Source organism: Zosterops lateralis (assembly GCF_965231275.1).
Source record: "Zosterops lateralis genome assembly, chromosome: 8".
In the NCBI taxonomy this organism is placed as follows: Eukaryota; Metazoa; Chordata; class Aves; order Passeriformes; family Zosteropidae; genus Zosterops; species Zosterops lateralis.
This window is the reverse complement of record NC_139768.1, coordinates 32,599,413-32,616,796: the sequence shown is the minus strand read 5'-3', so window position 1 is coordinate 32,616,796 and position 17,384 is coordinate 32,599,413. Positions and strand designations below refer to the sequence as shown.

General features: G+C 48.8%; 1 protein-coding gene across 3 annotated transcripts in view; it reads left to right on the top strand.

Moving 5' to 3' along the window:
• Positions 1 to 17,384, top strand: part of ASCC1 (activating signal cointegrator 1 complex subunit 1) — a 35,626-nt gene that overhangs the window by 16,334 nt on the left and 1,908 nt on the right. For all 3 annotated transcript variants that reach the window (XM_083866358.1, XM_083866359.1, XM_083866360.1), the window contains exons 8-9: positions 2,223 to 2,344; positions 4,452 to 4,531. In XM_083866358.1, coding sequence (XP_083722484.1) covers positions 2,223 to 2,344; positions 4,452 to 4,531 — 202 coding nt within the window. The remainder of the gene's footprint in view (positions 1 to 2,222; positions 2,345 to 4,451; positions 4,532 to 17,384) is intronic.

The following is a 17,384-nucleotide window of genomic DNA, read 5'->3' as shown; positions in this document are numbered from 1 at the left end:
GAAACTGCCAAGCTTTTCTTCCATAGCACCTGTTTTGCTTTTTGCATAACAGCAGGCTCAGAGAGGGTCAAGCAATTTGAAGTTTTAATCCTTGGCCTGGGCTGGTCCTGCACTCACCTGCAAATTAATTCACAGAATAGGCTGAGTTGAAAGGGACCCATCAGTGTCATCAAGTCAACTCATGGCTCTGGCCAGGACACCCCAACACCACTCTGCCCCTGAGAGTGTTGTCCAAATGCTCCTGGAGCTCTGGCAGCCTTGGGGCCAGTGACAATTCCCTGGAGAGTCTATTCAGTGCCCCACCACCATCTGGGTGAAGCACCTCCTGATACCATTCATTTAGCACTTCTCTCCTTATATAGTTCCTTAGCTCTTAGCAAGCATCCAGAAAAACATTTAGCTTTGCAGAGGGGAAAAAAATGTATTTTTGTGTCAATGGAGAGCAGCTTTTCCTTCCTTTGAGGTTCCAGCAGACACTGTGTTGGACTAGCAGTGGTTATAAAGAGGGGACAAATGGTGATCTCTCCAGAAAACCCTGCTTTGTTTTCTGGCCAGTGACACAGATCATTGCTGAACAGCTCCTTGAGCCTCTTGCCTGCTGAAACCTGCCGTGCCTTGCTTAGGGAAATGGGAAAGCAGTTTCTGAGCTGCAAGGCCAATACTATAGGAGAGTAGCAGCCACGTGGCTTCCTGTGCTGGATCAGACAGCTGCAGCCTGTGCTGGAGAGAGGTGTGTGCCTTCCTGTCTCATGCAAGATGTCCTGTTAGCTCTGTGTAGTTCCTGGCATGGCTGAGGGGTGGAGTTCCTTCCTGATCTTTGGATGATCTTGATCAGCTTAAGCTGTAAAGCAGGAGATTTGATTTATCCTGACTTAGCTTGCATAACTGCAGACAGAATTAGGGGTTGGCAAGCCCTTCTGCACATATAATGGCTCAGACTGAAAGAGGGATCATGCTCTGATGCCTCCCACATGGCAAATAATTTCCATTATAATTCATTCTAATTTGTTTTATTTCCTTGATTAACTTTATAACGTTATAAAGCACCATTTTCACTTGAGCTATTCTCTGTTAATTTGTTTTAGTATTGTCTGTAATGATATTCATTTAATCTTTGTCATTGCTAATTTTAAAAATCGCTGAAGTAAAGCCAGAAAATAGTGGAAAGCCATGACAATGGGTGGCTTGAGAGTGTTGCAGTGTTCACATGGGGGCTGGCAGGCCGTGAGGGGCAGTCCAAAGCCAGCACTGGGGTTGGAGCTGGCACCCAGAGCGTGACAGCCCCAGGCTCTGGGGACAGGCCACGCTCTGCCACAGCTGAGACACCAACGTGGTGGCACCTCACGGAGCAGAAAGCTCTCTAATCCCTGGGACGTGCTGAGAAAAGCTCAGTTTCATCTGCATAGACTTCATACCCTCTGGCCTTAATTTTAGAGATGGGGAGCTCTCATTCTGGCATATCCTCGCTGCCTTTGGTAGGAATCAGGCACTGCAGACATTTTTTGGGCACAGCAGCAGCCTGGAAGTTCCTTCAGCTCCTTAGACATGAGTGCATTGCTCTGATCCCTGCTCCTGCTGCCTGTTCTAGCATGAGTCTGCCCCTCAGATCCTGACAATCCAGGCCAGGCACAAAGGTGAGAATAGGTCCTTGGATTTTGCTTGCTCAGTAGCTCCAGAGCTGGAGTGTTCACCAGGATGTGCTGACTGGGTTTGTCCCCCAGTCACCACATTCTGGGCTCTCCCAGAAAGCAATCCCAGTGACTGGGTTGGTTATCTGGGACAGAGAGGATCCAGGCTGCAGCAGTCCCTGAGCAGATCCTCTGGGAGTCGAGGTGGCCGAGCCCCTGCGGGTGTGCAGATTTTAGCATTTGCAAGGAGAGTCACATTGTGTTTCCTGGCAGTAGAAAGATGCATCCTTCAGCTCCCAGTAACATCTGTCACTGTGAGGGAGCTCTCTGCTGTTCTAAATCTGCCCTTCCTCGTGGAATATTTGCAGCAGAAGTGATCACAGAGGAAGCTTTGCACAACAGTCAGAACTTTTTGCATTAGAGCTGAATCCTGATGCCTCTGCTCGCTTTCCATCAGGGACTATCTCCCTTTCCTGTGTGCATGCAGAGACTTCATTTCACACTTGCTACCCTCCTGGCTGAAAAGCCAAAAGCTGATGATGCAGAGGCTCCTTGTTTTACATGGCCCTGTTCTTTCTCTTTGTGTCTTCCTAGATTGCAGATGGTGGCTGATCAGCTGGTGGAGCGGTTTGTGGCCTCTGGCCTGATGCTTAAAGAATGGGATAGGGTGAAGCTGCATGCCACAGTCATGAACACTCTCTTCAGGAAGGATCCAAGTACGTACAGAGCCTCCATCCTTGCTGCTAAATGCATTTAAAGAAATCCCGTTGCTCAGCAGATGCTTTTGTTGTTTGTTTTTTCAGTGTGTTTTTTCTTACCAACAGGGCTGGGGGGAGATGTCTGCAGATAAAAACCCAGAAGAAAATGAAAAAAGCAATGAACAAGAGTCATAGATTCAAAAACTTGACACCCAGTAGCACTCATGGTATCTGGGCTAGGGAAAAATATGTTCAAGTAGAATCATAGAATGTCCTGAGTGGGAAGGGACCCACAGAGATCATCCAGTCCAGTTCCTGGCCCTGCTCAGGACACCCCAGCAATCCCACCCTGTGTCTGAGAACGTTGTCCTGATGCTCCTGGAGCTCTGGCAGCCTTGGAGCTCTGACCATTTCCTGGGGAGCCTGTTCAGTGTTCCCTCTGAGGGACCTTTTCCAATACCCAACCTCCCCTGGCACAGCTCCAGCAATGCCCCTGGGTTCTGTCCCTGGTCACAGAGAGCAGAGGTCAGAGCTGCTCCTGCACTGCCCTTTGTGAGGAAGCTGCAGACCCTAGTGAGGTCTCCCCTCAGTCTCCTCAGGCTGAGCAGAGCAAGTGACCTCAGCTGCTCCTCATGGAGGTGAGATCTTGGGCTCTCTGTGTCCCTGTGTTAAACTGAAACTGGGTAACAACTCCATGTGTTGTGCTGACCTTCAAACAAGATGAAAACATAATCCTCTTTGGTTAACTTAGAGATTACCCATTTCTTTAGGAAAGTGATTCCATTGTCTTTCTCCTTAAATCAGATGCAGACGGCTGTGAAGCTGAATGTGAGCTATTCTTGAGTGTATGGCGTCTGCTGTCTCTGCCAAAAGATTGTCTGCTCTGGCTGTCTGTAGCATCATTCTGATCACATTACTTTATAAAGCAGCCCTAAAAGCATCATCTTTGGGGAGGGGCAGTGTGTCACAGCCTGGTTCTCCATGTGCGAACATGCGTGCTCTGACATGGTGGCCCCTGTGCACTGCAATAGATTGTGTCAAGAATTCTTTAGTTGTTGCCTCTGAATCTCTGTGGGGACAATGATAACAGCAGGTGATTTGTGTCATTGTTTTCTGGGCAGGCTTTGGGTCTGACTGCTGCTGAAGTCAAACAAGCACACCCAGGGCCTAGAAACCCTGTAAAGATGGGGTTCAGCTCTTAAACTGAGCCCTGAAAATGTGACCCCAGAGTGCTGATGTGGCTCTGTGTGAGGGGAGGCACATGGGCAGCTAGGTCTGGCATCCTGAGTCTGTATTCTGGCACGACCCCAGGAGGCATGCAAGGCATTCAGACACAATGGGGAGAGCATTCCGCCAGCATTCTGCAGGCAGCCGTAGAAGTCGCTTTGTATTCCATACAGGATTTGAACAGCAAGCTGGATGTGAGGGGGACTTCATAGTTAATGATGGAGATGAAAAAGAAATACTGAATATATTCACCGAGTGAGGCAGAGGTCCTGTGGAAAGAACAGATCATGTACTTGGGGATTATATAAAAGCCCAGACGTGCTCTGGGGAAGTGAATCTCAGACGTAGGCTTTTGGCAGTTGCTGTAGGCCTAGGTTGCTATTCTGAATGTCTCTGTGTGTGTGTGTGTGTGGCTGCGTGCCCACCCCGCAGAGGCATCCGCACCACACGTACGGTGCAGGCAGCAGAGGTTTGTGTCAGTGCCGTTCACATCCCGCCTGGCCTCACGCTGGCATGCTCATCCTGGAATTTGGTGCTGCTCCAGGCCACACAAGTGCTGTCTCTCACCCTGACACGGCAGGATGTGGGATGAAAATGAGACAGAGAGAAGCAGGTGTGTTGCACTGAGGAGTCAGCCCTACAGAATCACCAGGGCAGTAGTTGTGATTTAGGGCCTTTCCTCCAGGTGACAGAGGTGATCCCAATAGAGGCACCAATTCCAGCCCTTTTCCTCCTAAAATCCAAGTGGAAGTGGGGTTTTTTTGCACTGAGAACTGGGCAAAGATGGTTTATTAGCTGGCAGCTGACTTTGGGGAGGGACAGAGTGGGGGGTGAAGTACAGCACACAGAGTTCTCCCATCTGAAGCTCATTCTGGTGGTGGCTTTTTTCCCTCTACAGCTGAAGAACGAAACAACACAATGACTGGTAAATCATCTTTCAAGGAGCGGGAGTCATTTGATGGCAAAAATATCCTCAAGGTCAGTATGAAACAATTAGGGAAATGGAGCCAGCTATGGATATTGTATAGCCAAAAGAGGTAGAAACACCTCTTCAAGACTGCTTTTGTCTTAGGCTTATGGGATCTCTCGGGGCTGGGTAGGGGGGTGTGGGGAGGAATCTGTTCAGAAAATAAATAGTCCAGATCACTTGTAATTGGGAGCATTACGGTATTTAACAGGAGCATTCCTAAAGCTGCTGAGGCTCAGAGCAGGAATATGAAGCACAAATGCTAAGTGGGTGTTCGTGTTGTCGTTTACTTTGCTCCTGTTTTACCCTGGAGACTCAGGCTTGACTTGATTCTCAGCCCACCAGAAAGAAGCACTTCATTGCTCTTGTTCTACTCATATATATTTATGAAACTAAACCCCACTCTTCATTTCACTTACTCTTTTCTTCTTGTTTTTAATCTTTGCTGTTGATTTGCTCTGGAAAAATAGCGGGTAGTGGTAGGAAGTCCCACCAGGATCTGAGGGCTTTGGCAGTGATCAGAGGGTAGAAAACAGACTGTTGAGGTTGGGTAAGGCTCAAAGGGGAGCATGCTGCAGACTCCCAGGCTTTGCCAGCCACTGTTGGGACTGCAGGCAGCCTCTGCTGCTCATCCAGATGGCTGTGGCAGACTGATGCCGTGGTGTTTGACCCCTGCAAGTGTCCAGAGAGAAAAGAGATGCACAGAGGAGCAGAAATGGAAAACAGCACCAGCTTGTAAGCAAATTTGCAGTCCTCATTGTGTGAGAGGATTTTTTGCAGGCAGCTCTGTTAAGAGAGAGCGAGGACAATGCATGGATACATTTGAGAACAGTAAGAAGATATTCTGGCAACTAAGAGACAGGAGAGAAGATGCAGGCTGGGTGGGAACTGGACAGCCAAGGACTTTAGAGCCCTCCCAGAGGAGGGGAAGAGAGGGCTTTATTTGTATTTACAGTTTTATTAATGTATCAGGCACTGGATGCAGGGGGATATGGAGTCAGGGAGTGGAACTGATTGATCTCTCTGCAGAGGACAAACAAAGGGACAAAATTAGGTTAAGCTCTCATTGTCCTCAAACGGTCTGTGCAAGCGTGGTGTCATGACTCAGCGTCGCCACATGTTGAGTGTGCAGTGTGAGACTGCAGTATTGCAAGCTGGAGCAGGGAAGCCACAGCCCTGGTCCCTTTCTTGATGTGATCTGCAGTTTTGGATAGCTCTTAGTTGTTGGGAGGGCTGGCTCTGAAAGGGGGAGGTGTGCCCTGAGTGCCTGCAGGACTCTGCTTTCTCCACGTTCACCTTCGCTCCTTTCTCCTGCTTCTGTTAAACTTGTCTTCAGGCTTTAGAGACACATAAAATCAAACTCTGAGTCCTCCTCCGTGCTCTCATCCCAAACCGTTTGTGATTGGGAAGGTATTAACGATGCTCCCTCTGCTGGTCACACCATTTGTGGGGGTCTGGGGATCTAGGGATGGGTCTTGTGCTTGGAAATGCAGCTGCTCTCCTTCCGAGGGTACTTCTTATTCTTGATGCTCTCAGAAATATGAGCCCGATGCATTTTTAAAGCTCCTAATTGATTTTGTACTGACGTAGCCAAAAGAGCTGCTGGCTGTTTGGACTGCTGGTAATTACTTCAAAGCATGTCTTACCACAAGAAATGTCATCCTTCTCTCCCACCTCCACTACATTTCCTAACCTGCCCGCTTCGTATTTCCCTTTGGTCTCCCACGTGCCTGCAGCAGAACGCCCGTTGGCATTAATTAATTACATGAGTCATAAATAGCTCCAGGCTTCTTACCGGTGGAGCCCAGCCTCAGAGAGCCACTGATGCATTCCAGCATGACCTTGCAGGGATGCACCAGTTCCCTCCCAGCCTGCTTTTATATCCATTATTTATCTTGTGCTGGGGAGGCTGCCCTCTTGCAAAGTGGCTTCGTTAACTTTTGCACCAGGACCTAAACGATGGGCTGTTAATGAATATGGCTGCAGTTAGGCAGGCTGGTGGGAGGGAGAGCCATGTGCCCTGCATGTGATTCCAGGTGGTGGGACTCTGTGATAGCTGTGCTCGGTGGCTATGTTCCCACTTGGAACGCTAACAAAGCATGGCTGCTGGTAGGAGGGTAAGTGGGAAAACTCAGGTTTCATCACTCTCATTCCCGTTGTGGGGCCAAAGACTCAGGGCAGGACTGGAGCTATGGGAGCACAGAGCACGATGGAAGTGCTGTGGCTCTGCTGTTCCAGGCTGAGGCTCCCCGTGGTCGGAGCAGGGGGAAGTGTGTGTGTGTGTGTGTGTGTGTGTGTGCAGATGCGCTGGCAGCACATGTTTGCTGATAACATGCCCATGCTACACCAGGCTCCAGCTGGTATTTTGCTTTCAGCTGAACTAATCGGAATTTTATTTAATAATCCTTTGTTCTACCCGTTCCGCAGAGTTAAACATACACTCCTATTTGTGCTAATAAATGGTTATGCAGGCCGGTACCTTCCCACACTGCTCAGAAAATAGATCCTGTAGGATGACTTGCGTTTGGGAGTTTAAATTACTTCTGTCTTGAAGAATATCCCTGAAAAACGCTTCCTGGCATAGGTGGAGAGCCTGAGGGGCTCTGTGACCCAATAGATTTGTGTCCCAACAAAGCTTTGGCTTTGCATTTCTCTGGTCTAAAAGCTGAGGATGCTTCATGGACCACTTAATATGTAGCGATATGTATTCCTTCTAGTCTGCCTTTGAACATCCCAGTCACGCGCTGAAATCATGCTCCGGTCGGGAGCAGAGTGTCTCATCTCTGGGAGAGCAGAGGGAGGAGGCAGCAGTTCCTGGCTGAGAGGCAGGGCCGGGCCTGGGGGAGATGCCGGGTTGGCAGCTCCATGCCGTTGCCTCCTGCCGTGTCCTGGCGGTGTCCTCGTGCCCCGTGCCGCAGCTGGCACAGCGCTGGCACTGAGGCGGCCACGGCAGCTGCCGGCACCTCCGGAGACGGGGCTGCGCTGCCTCCGGGCTTTTATTTATTTCTGTTGAGTGAAAAAAAAAACCAGAAAAAACCCAAACAAATCCAACTGAGGCTGCAGTGAATAAATAAAAACGAGAAGAAATGCAAAAGGGCCAACTGGGCAAAAATTTCTGTTGCACGGTTAAGGGAAAGGAAGAAAACCACCTGGACTCTCACTGGGTCAAAATGGAATGAATTTTGGCTTGAGTTGAGGTCTGAGAAGTAAATGAATGCCCTTTGCCTCATTCAAACAAGAAGGAAGCAAATTTTGAGTGCAGAAAAAGCCGAACCCTGCCGCTTAGCACAGATCCGTGCATTAACAGCTTACAAGATTAAATATTGAGGGAGCAGCTACTGAGGTACAGCAGCAGAAAGCTGCCCATCTTATGTCTTTAGGGCATTAGGGGAGACTTTAAGCTGGATGGAAGACTGGGAATGGGATCAGCCAAGGTGGTGACACATGCTGCCATGCCCTGGTCCAGCAGTGGGGCTGCAGGAGTGCCTAGGGAGGGCTTCTAGGTCAGATAAGGCATCATTTGATGAGGCTCCTTCTCTTTTGAGGCCTGCATGAGAGTACTGACTTGTGGCACTGTATCTGCTTTCACTGGGAGCAGAGGGAAGGTGCACTTACTGGCTGATATACTGGAGAGCCAGTGCTGTTCCTGTCACCATGTCTGTCCTGCTGGGTAAGAGCAGTGGGATGGCTGTGCTGTGCAGTAGTTCAGCTTAAAACATTTGATGCAATGCCATAGACAGAGGTGCAATGGAAAAGAAAGCCTTGGCCTGAATAAACCCCTGGCCCCTCAAAACACCCCAACCTCACCAAGGTCTAAACAAATGAACATCTGCCCCTGTGCAGAGCCAACTCCACTTGTAGATGAGGAGTGTATCTTGTGTTCTGCAGCCGTTGGAACCCAGGCCTTTTGTGTAGTTTTTGTCTGTTGATTTAAGGAGGCTGAGTCTTTTCCTGATGTATTTCTAAGCTGAGGTGAAACCAAAGAGCTAAAGAACTGGCGTTAGGTGAGGATCAAGACTGCCTGGTGTTCAGAAGGGGTAAGAACATCTTGTTATCCTCGGCGAGGTGGTAAAGATGTAGATCCAAAGTAGGACTGACAGCTGGAACAAATACCTAACAGGAGGTGGCTGCTTGGAAAGTTTAGAGTTAAAAATACCAAACAAAAAATCCACTGGGGTGAGGAGAGACTGAGCAAGAGATTGTAGTGCAACATCAGTATCTCAGAAATAAACCAGTGCTTTCCTTACCTCATTTTTACAGAAGAATCAAAAGCAGAAATGAAAGGCTGTGATGCCACTTTGCAGAGGGGAGAATTCCTGCCATTACCAAGAGGTACCGGAACAATCGAGGGGGCTCAGCAGTGTGCAATTAGAGCAACAGTGGGATAGGAGGATGTGACAGTTGAGCAGATGAGACTGGAGATCAGTTTGTATAATCATGGGGAAAAAAAAGGAGATTAAATTGAGGTTGCTGTGAAAATGCTTTTCTGTGAATTATATTCTTCAGGAGGAGAGAAAGCCATATTCCTGTTATTTGCATTTGATGAAGCAGGAATCTGAAGTGGCATTTGAAAAATCCGAGTAGACAAAGGAGCAAAAATATCTTTATTGGAGTGTTTGGGCCTTGGAGTCAGTGTTGGAGGTTTTGGGGGAAGGCTGAGCCACTCACTGCATGAAGGAGAACGCAGTGCAGAAGGTTTGTGCTGCCTTTGCATGACAGAGATCTCTTTGGTGACCTTACCAAGAAAAGGAAAAGCCTCTTTTTTCCTCTCAGAGGTGCTCTACGCTCCTCTGACTAATTTTAGCAGGAGCTGTGAGTGCTGGAAGAGGGTTTGTTGAGAATCTCTGAATCCTCTTGCCCCTGCACCACTGCACTCCCACCCAGGCCAGCAGCTGAGCCTTTTGGAGGTTCTGTGGGTGCCTCTGCCTCCCACCCGGTGAGCATCCCACCTCCTCCTCATTTCCCTGAGATCCCTGCTGTGCCACCAGCCAGCCAGGACAGCGTCACCTCTTTGATCTTAAGAAGATGATTTTTCTCTGCGGAGCTGGCAGGGGTTGAATTACAGCAGCGCCTTAATGGAAGGCAAGGACCCAGCACATTAAATGCAAAAAACCCCAACCCACTGATTAGCAAAAGTAGGCAGTTCATCCCAAAGGTGCCATGACCCTTCTGCTGGATAATTTTCTGTGTCTGTCTGAATTAATTTACCGGCTCTGTAGCTAGACTCCTCCTCTTGGTGTTCAGTGGGCGTAGTGAGAGGTCACACTGATGGGAGCTCCTTGTCCTGATATTCCCGGATGTGCCTCCTTGCCATCTCTGCAGCAAAGCCAAAACCCAGCTCTTAGAAACTGTTGCTGCATTTGCTGTTATAGGAGCTGTGGGGTAAGGCTTCTGTGGAGAAATGCAGTGTTTGATTATTAATTTCCTTAAGTTGTACTGTAAATCCCTCACATTTGAGGTGTAGGTCTGGGATCTTATCAGATCCATTAATTTGCTGAAAGGGTTTTTATTCTTGTCTGAAAGACGTGCAAAAATCTGGTAACCTCCAAATGTCCCACTTGTATTTGTTTCTTAGTTTGCAGAATGCCTTTCACCATAGCAACTGGGGTTTGATATCCTGAAGTACATGAATTTTCATGGATTTGTGATGGGGGGAACAGACCCAAAACTGTGAGCTAAAGGAAAGATTTTGCAGTGGTAGTAGCAGGATTGGCTGTGGATTTGTCTGAGGGCTGGGGGGGGGGCGGGGGCATCATGGAGGGAGGGGATCTCAGCTGAACAAAAGCCTGCACCCAGCCCTGAACAGTTCTATTTGAAAAAAAATCCAGCCTGACAGATTAATTTAGACTATTGCTGAATGTCACCCTCCCCACTGCTGCATCACCCTCTGGCAGCTGAGGTGGCTTTGCTCCAGTTTTATGAAGAGGTTTCACATGGCAGCAGTCAGAGAAGGATCAGCTGCTTCCATATTCACAGGGCTGGAAACCTCGTACTCATCCCACCCGTGGAGGTCAGGAGGGTGTTACGGGCAGCATGAAACACACTCTGAGGTCTGCAGGTGAAACCCAGCTGGGGAGAGGCAGGAATATTTGACACGTGAGTAGGAGGGAACAGAGCTCCAAACAACGTTGGGAAATCAGGCAGAAACAAAAAGGCAGCTGCCAACAAGGACAGGTCCAGGAGGGAGCATTGGCACTGGTGGAGGATGGAGAAGTTCCTCAATACCAGCCCAACAGGCCAGGGTTTGGCTTATGGGGGGCTGCTCCGGACTGAGTCAGCCCATGGAAATAAAAGAAGAGGCAAATGTCTTTAAAGTAAACGTCTGACTATACTTAGCTGAAGGTTTTGTCCAGTTTTGGGCACCGTGGATGGGTGCAAAGAACCCAGAGGACACAAGTGAGATAGTTGGAGGGGTAGAAAATGTCTGCAAGCTGGGGCTGAAAGAGTTGTTTTGAGGCTAATAAAGGGAAGGAGGGCAGCACACAGGAAAAACTTGAAGCATGGAAATGCTTTTGCCAGTAGTGGATGATAAAGTGATAAATAATGTGCTTAAGTTGCAGCAAGAGATTAGGAAAATCTTTGTAAAGGGGAGGGTAAGAAAGCACTGCTCTAGAGAGGCTGGGAAAAGGGGATTGTTTTGAGGGAGCAGAGATGTTAAGCCAAGATCTGCCACCACCAAGCTCCTCCTGCCTTGGAGAAGGGGAGGATGGTGAAGCTGATGACGTTGATCCTTTCTTCAGTTTGTCACTTCATGATTCCTACATGGAATGTGTGTAGAACACCCATGAGATGGCATCTCTGAATGTACCAAGAGCTACTTGGCATTTACATGGCATTTCCTTTGGCTCAGGAAATGAAAATATAAAAAGGAAACCTCCCATCGTGCACCTTGGATCTTTCTCCATGAACTTGCTGCTGCTGCTGCTTATGTTGGTGGTACTTTGCCAGAGAAAAATGGTTACGTTGTTTCCAAGGGACTGCACCAGTGATTCAATTGTAAGGGATTTTCCTGTGTTGTAGAGGAGATAGCCCTGACTTGGGGATCTCCCAAGAGAGAGGCCACTGGGACTTTTTGACACAAGATTTTCTCCCTCCTGAAGTCTGCCTGCTTTATTCTTCCTAAGGGAGATGAGGTGAAAAGGTCTCTTCTGCTGCCTTTTAAATCTTGTCAGAGGCTGGAGGAAAAAGGAGAGGGGAAGGGCTGCTCCTTGCATTATCCATGTGGAAGGACTGGATGCTATATTGGGGATGGAGAGACACTCCAGAGCCAGCTGCACACTTGCAGAAACAAAACAATCTGCAGCCTTGTGGCTGGTGCGGGCAGCCCAGGTGACAACCACCCTCTGTCCTTCCTACCCGTCTTCCACCCTTGTGACTCTGCACAACATTTTCCAAGGCTGTAACACCTGAACAGTCTTGGAAAATGTTGGATGCCCAGCCAGCCATCCTTTAAAAAGCCATGGAAAGGAGGCAGTTGTTAATTTGTTTGGGAGCACTGAGAAGAGCCACCTCTCCGGATGAATGTCTGCCTACCTGCTTTTGCTATGCTTCTCCTGCATTGTCCCTGGCAAGCTTCCAAGCACAATTAAACCTCTGACAGATAATCGTTGGTGGAGTGGTGTCCAGGGTGAATAACATGGGAATCAGGTATTTCTTTTTATGGCGCCAAATTGCTTCAGAAAATTTTGAAAGTCAAAAATAGAAGGAAAGAGAATCTACTCATTTAACAAACTCCCCAGATCTTGACAATTTGCCTGGTTGTGTTTCATCTTCTGGGAGCCACCAGAAGCTTTGGTTTGGGGTTTGTCTGTCATAGTCTGGGGGAGTTTGGGTCACAGCTGGGATGGGGTATGGTGAATTTTTTAGGATGAGGAAGTAGGAGCTCTGCCAGCACATACTGCAACCTGGGAACTGTTACAGCTGTGGAGATAAAAACAGCCTTTTGGAGAGGTCCTGGCAGGTCTGTGTGGGAGGCTTCAGGACTGAGGTGCTTCAAACAAGTAAGTGGAATCCCAAAAGCAGGATTGGAGGCCGTGGTTTTTGCAAGCAAAGGAGGTTTTTCAGAGGAACTCAGATGGACACAGTTCACTAGAGTTCAGTGGACTCTCTTAGAGTCCATCAGTGTTTCTGAGTGTTAATTTCACATTTCAAAATTCAGTTTTTTAAGTCTAAAAAACTTTTAGTCTTCCCATGTTTTTGCCATTTCCTCCCTCAGTCCTTTTTGCCTGGTGCTGGTATCAGTAACCCAGCAGTTTGCCGAGGAGTCAGCGCCTTCCTCCTGTGCCTGGCATGGGAGCTGCGGTTGTGCTTGAGCACAAGGGTGATTGTTCTCTCCTCTTCTCCAGTGTTTTCCATTCCAAGCTGTGGACATGTTATACAAACTTTAATTCAAATATATTATCTCTTGTGAGATGGAAAAGTTCCCAGGGGAGAGCACAGAAAATCTTCAGACAAACAGGTTTTGTTGCTCTGTGTTGAGGCACCTCTTCAGAAACACCATTTAATTTTTCTCCATGCTTGTCAGCAGGTGCCTGGGATTTTGTTTGTTCCTCCCTTTCCCCGAAGGGGATAACAGCACCATAACATGCTGATTTCTGAGGGAAACCTCCTGGCTTTCTGAGCCTGTTCCCTGATTCACTGCTGCTCCCAACTGGGACATGCTGGGGCTGTGCTCCCAGCAGGTGAGCTGGTGAGTGTTGTCACTTGGTGCAGAGCAGCTGCAGCTATAAAGCCTCCAGCTCTCCCAAAGCCTCCATTTAATCTCCTGGCTGGAGCTCTCCGTGTGCTGCTGTCTGCTGCCGGACCCCGATTCCCAGTGCTGGGTTGTCTGTCAGCCTGATCCTCCTACATGTGCTGTACCATGGAGGTAGAGCCCAATGGTGTTCACACCCTTCCTGGATGGGATCTTGGGGTGGATGAACATCTTCCACCCAGGAGAAACAGCAGAGGAGGGATTGCTGGTGTCCCATCCTCAGCATGGACCACGCAGTGGGAATGACAGCAAGCTCATCCACAGCCGTAGGCTCCTGGAGCTGTGTGCCTCTTCCTCCCAGCCTCTCTGAAGTTGCTAATTTCTGTGTTCGTTCCAGATATGGAAAACAGGACCCTCCCTGAGCTCCCTGCCGAGGGCAGCGGGGTTTGTGAGGCGGATTGTCACAGGCTAATGACATTACACGGCACTGCTCGCCCGCAGCGCTGAGTCACTGGGGACAGTTTTGAGCTGTTGATCTATAATAGCCCAGCCCTACGGCTCTGCTTTCCGGGGCTGGGGTTCACAGCAGAACTCCCTGCAGTCCAGGGAGAGGTAGGTGTGTGTGGGGGGGTGTGTGTGTGTGTGTGTGTGTCTGCGTCTGCACATACATGTTATCCCGTTGTATTGCTGCTTGTTAGTGGGAATTTTTAATTGCAAGGCATTGCAATGAGTTGTTGCTCCCTCGGCATTTCCAAGGCTCTCAGCAGAGCTGCTTGGACTTTTTATTAATTCAGAATGAGTCTTTTTTTGGCTGACTACTGTAAACTACGTAAGGCTTTAAAAACTGATCAATAATCCTGATGGTAGAGGCAAAATCCAGGCCAAGGCAGCATGAATGCGAGCCAGAGATTACGTGAAGGAAGTTTTAAATACCTCTGACTCCCTTCCTTTCCGTGGACTTACTTTGTCCTCCCACTTCCCAATGCTTCTCCAGCTGAATCCATTAATATTTCTCATGCTTGTTGAACCCATGACAGGTGATTTAAAAGGCCCCAGTTTACGCTGGCACCTCCGCTCTTCATAACAGAAGCTGAAACACATCGCTGCTGTCTTTATGTGGATTAGCTGTGATTTATTGCTGTTGTTCCCAGGCTGGAACATAGAGGTGCTGTCTCATTCCAGGAGGATTGTCTGTGGGAAGCGAGCCCCCCGAGGAGGACAGCTTGACAAACAAGCGCTTGGGAACACGACATCATTTAGGCGCCTGTTTTAACTTCTTCATTGAGGAGTCATCCTCCTCCTTGCCTCAGCAAAACCTACTTTACATGCTTGAAAAGAGGAAGAAAATGTGGCAAAGAGGCATCTTGGGTTTGATCTGTTGCTCTGCCTTTGATAAGGAAGTTGTTGTGGTTTAGGAGTTGAAGTTTGTACGAGCAGTTTTGGCTCAGGTTTGCAAGGAGCGAGCGGTTTGATGTGTGATTCCATCTGTCCCAAAACAACTCTTCAGGCTCTTGTCTTCCTTCAGAAAATGGTTGTCTCATCCCAAGGGAGGTCTGCTGGGTAATTTGTGGGTAATCGAGGGGAACAGACCTCAGAGGAAGAAGGGTTTCCAGCATCTGAACAGAATTGTCTTAAATGGGAGAAAATGTGGTGTCAGAAATGACAGTGGTGCTGCTGTCTTTTCCTGACTCAAGATAAATGATTTTGGGGGGAGAAGTGGAGGAAAATTTGCTTTCTGGGAGCTACCACAGGGCTGCCTGCCTTTCATCAGGACCTAAGTGGTGTATTCCTGGACCCAGTCCCCAGGATGGCAGAGGGAGAGGGAGGTGCACTTGGGCCTATGGTAGTTTGCAGGCTGACCTGTGAAATATGGGTTATCCATCATCCAGTTCTCTCCTTCTCTTGGGACCTCATGGCTCTTTCTCTTGAGGAGGGCAGTGTGGCTGTAGTCTGTACCATCCCCCACAGATCCTGAGATGCTGCTGCTGCCACTCTCCAGGCACCTGCTCTGTCCCCGTGGGAGATGCAGGCATCCTCGCTGAGTATTTCCCAAACCTTTGGCTGTGACTTGAAAGGCGGGGCACATCCCTGGAGCACTTCCTTGGAGGTGCTGGGTCTGGGGTTAGAAGTTAACAGTGCTCTTTCCTTATTGCATTCTAATTCAATTTGGGAAGGCAGCAGGGAGACAGAGGGCACTTAGTCCTCTAAGTGCTATTCCCTTGATGGGAGTTAGTAGCTTGCACTGCATATGTGGTGTTGATTCTGTAAGCTGACCTTTACCTCCATCAGGCTCATTCTCATTTATAATACTTTAAAAAAAATACCAACCTCCATCCTCTTATTTATTCCTTGGGCATTGAGGACATAAATCCTTTGGCATGTTTGGATTTATAGAATTACTGTGCTTTTGCTGAGCCTTGCGTCCCACTCCAATCAAATGACACGGCTCTGCGGGCGGTTGCATTTCTCCTCCCCTGCCTCCCTCCTGGCTGCTCCTGATCCACATCTCCTCATGTTCCCTGCAGCCTTTTCAGGGAAAGGTGGGCCCTTGGCAGCCGTAGGAAAGGATGGGAAGGGGAGTCAGCCAGTCTTCGAGTTATCACTGGTTCGCTTCCAAAGGGCAACAACCTCCAGGTACCTTCTTTCCTGGTGCAGAATAAAAAAATGCTAAGGTGCTTTCCCAGGAGGCATTTCATCAGCTGTGCTCCAGGGTTCCTCCAAAACCAGAGCGTTTCTGTGGTGGCTGGGGAGAGGGGAGAGTTATAAATATCTTTCTTGGCTCTGCTTGGCTTCTCCTCAAGATAAATAGAAGTGAAAGTCAAAAGCAGAGGCTTGGCTCTCTGCAATCTCTTCCCAAGTCCCCAGGGACCCGAGCGCAGGGTGCTTTTGTGATGGGAAGCCACTTCGTGGTGTTCCAGAGGTCTTGGAGGATTCCTGGTGTTTCAGAGGTATTGGAGGATGTTTGATGGGCCTCTCTCCACACTGCCTGAGGCAGGTCTCAGATGTGCAGTTCTCCATGCTGGGGTCCCATGGCTTCTGTCGTGGAAAGCCTCAGGGAGCACAGGAGCATTGGTGAGAAGCCAGCCTGAAACAAGAGCAGAAAAAAGTGTCTGTGGTTGTCCTCTAAATCTTGTAGCATGTTTACTCTCAGAAAGTACAGCCACATTACCAAAAATCAATAGTTCTAGCAGCGTTCCTCCCCAGGAAACACACAGCTGCTCGAACACACGGGAGGTGGTGAATCTTATAAAAGCCAAGGGAATACAAAGTGCTTTGGTACAATGGCTTTGCTGCCCTTTTAGCAGTGTACAAATGGAGGGCCCTTGACCTGGGCAGTGTCTTCTTGGGCTTTCCAATCATCCTGCTGTGATATGCCTGAGGCTATGTGAGGCCAGAGGGGCTGGGGTGGGGTTTGTCTCATTAACTAATTTTTGTTTTGAACTATGTGTGTTTAGTAAGAAAAACAGGTGGTGGTGTGCAGCAATGACATAAACAAAACTCTTCCTTTGGTTATTTTGTGGAAAGGTTTGACTTCTAGCACTGCTGATGGATCTGGCACATCCCAGCATTTGATTTGTTTTTTTCATAGAATCCTGAAATGGTTTGTGTTGGAAGGGACCTTAAAATCCACCTCATTCTATCCCTCTTCCCATGGGCAGGGGCACCTTAGACCAGGGTGCTCCAAGCCCTGTCCAACCTGGCCTTGCACACTTCCAGGGACAGGGCAGCCACAGCTTCTCAGGGCACTCTGTGCCAGGGCCTCCCCACCTCACAGGAGGAATTTCTTCCAAATATCTGAATCGTGCTCCAGCAGTGGGAGGCCATTTCTCTTTGTCCCATGACTCCATGTCCTTGTCCCAGGTCCCTGTGCAGCTCCCTTGCAGCCCCCTCAGGCACTGGAGGGGGCTCTCTCTTCAAGCCCTAGTACTCCTTGCTTACCAGCACACCTACCATTCCCTCTGTTAGGAATCAAGAGAGAGATGATTTCTGTTTTTCCTGCGTGGAGAGTGCTCTGTGATGGAAAGGAGTGACAGTGTGAACAGCCACTTGTGACAGAAACAGGTGTTAAGGTTTGGGGTGAGTGGGCACAATGGCAGAGCACTGCAGGGAGCCCCGGGGAGCAGGAAACCATCCTTTTTTCTGAGGTCAGCCAAAACAAAAAGAGAAAGGTG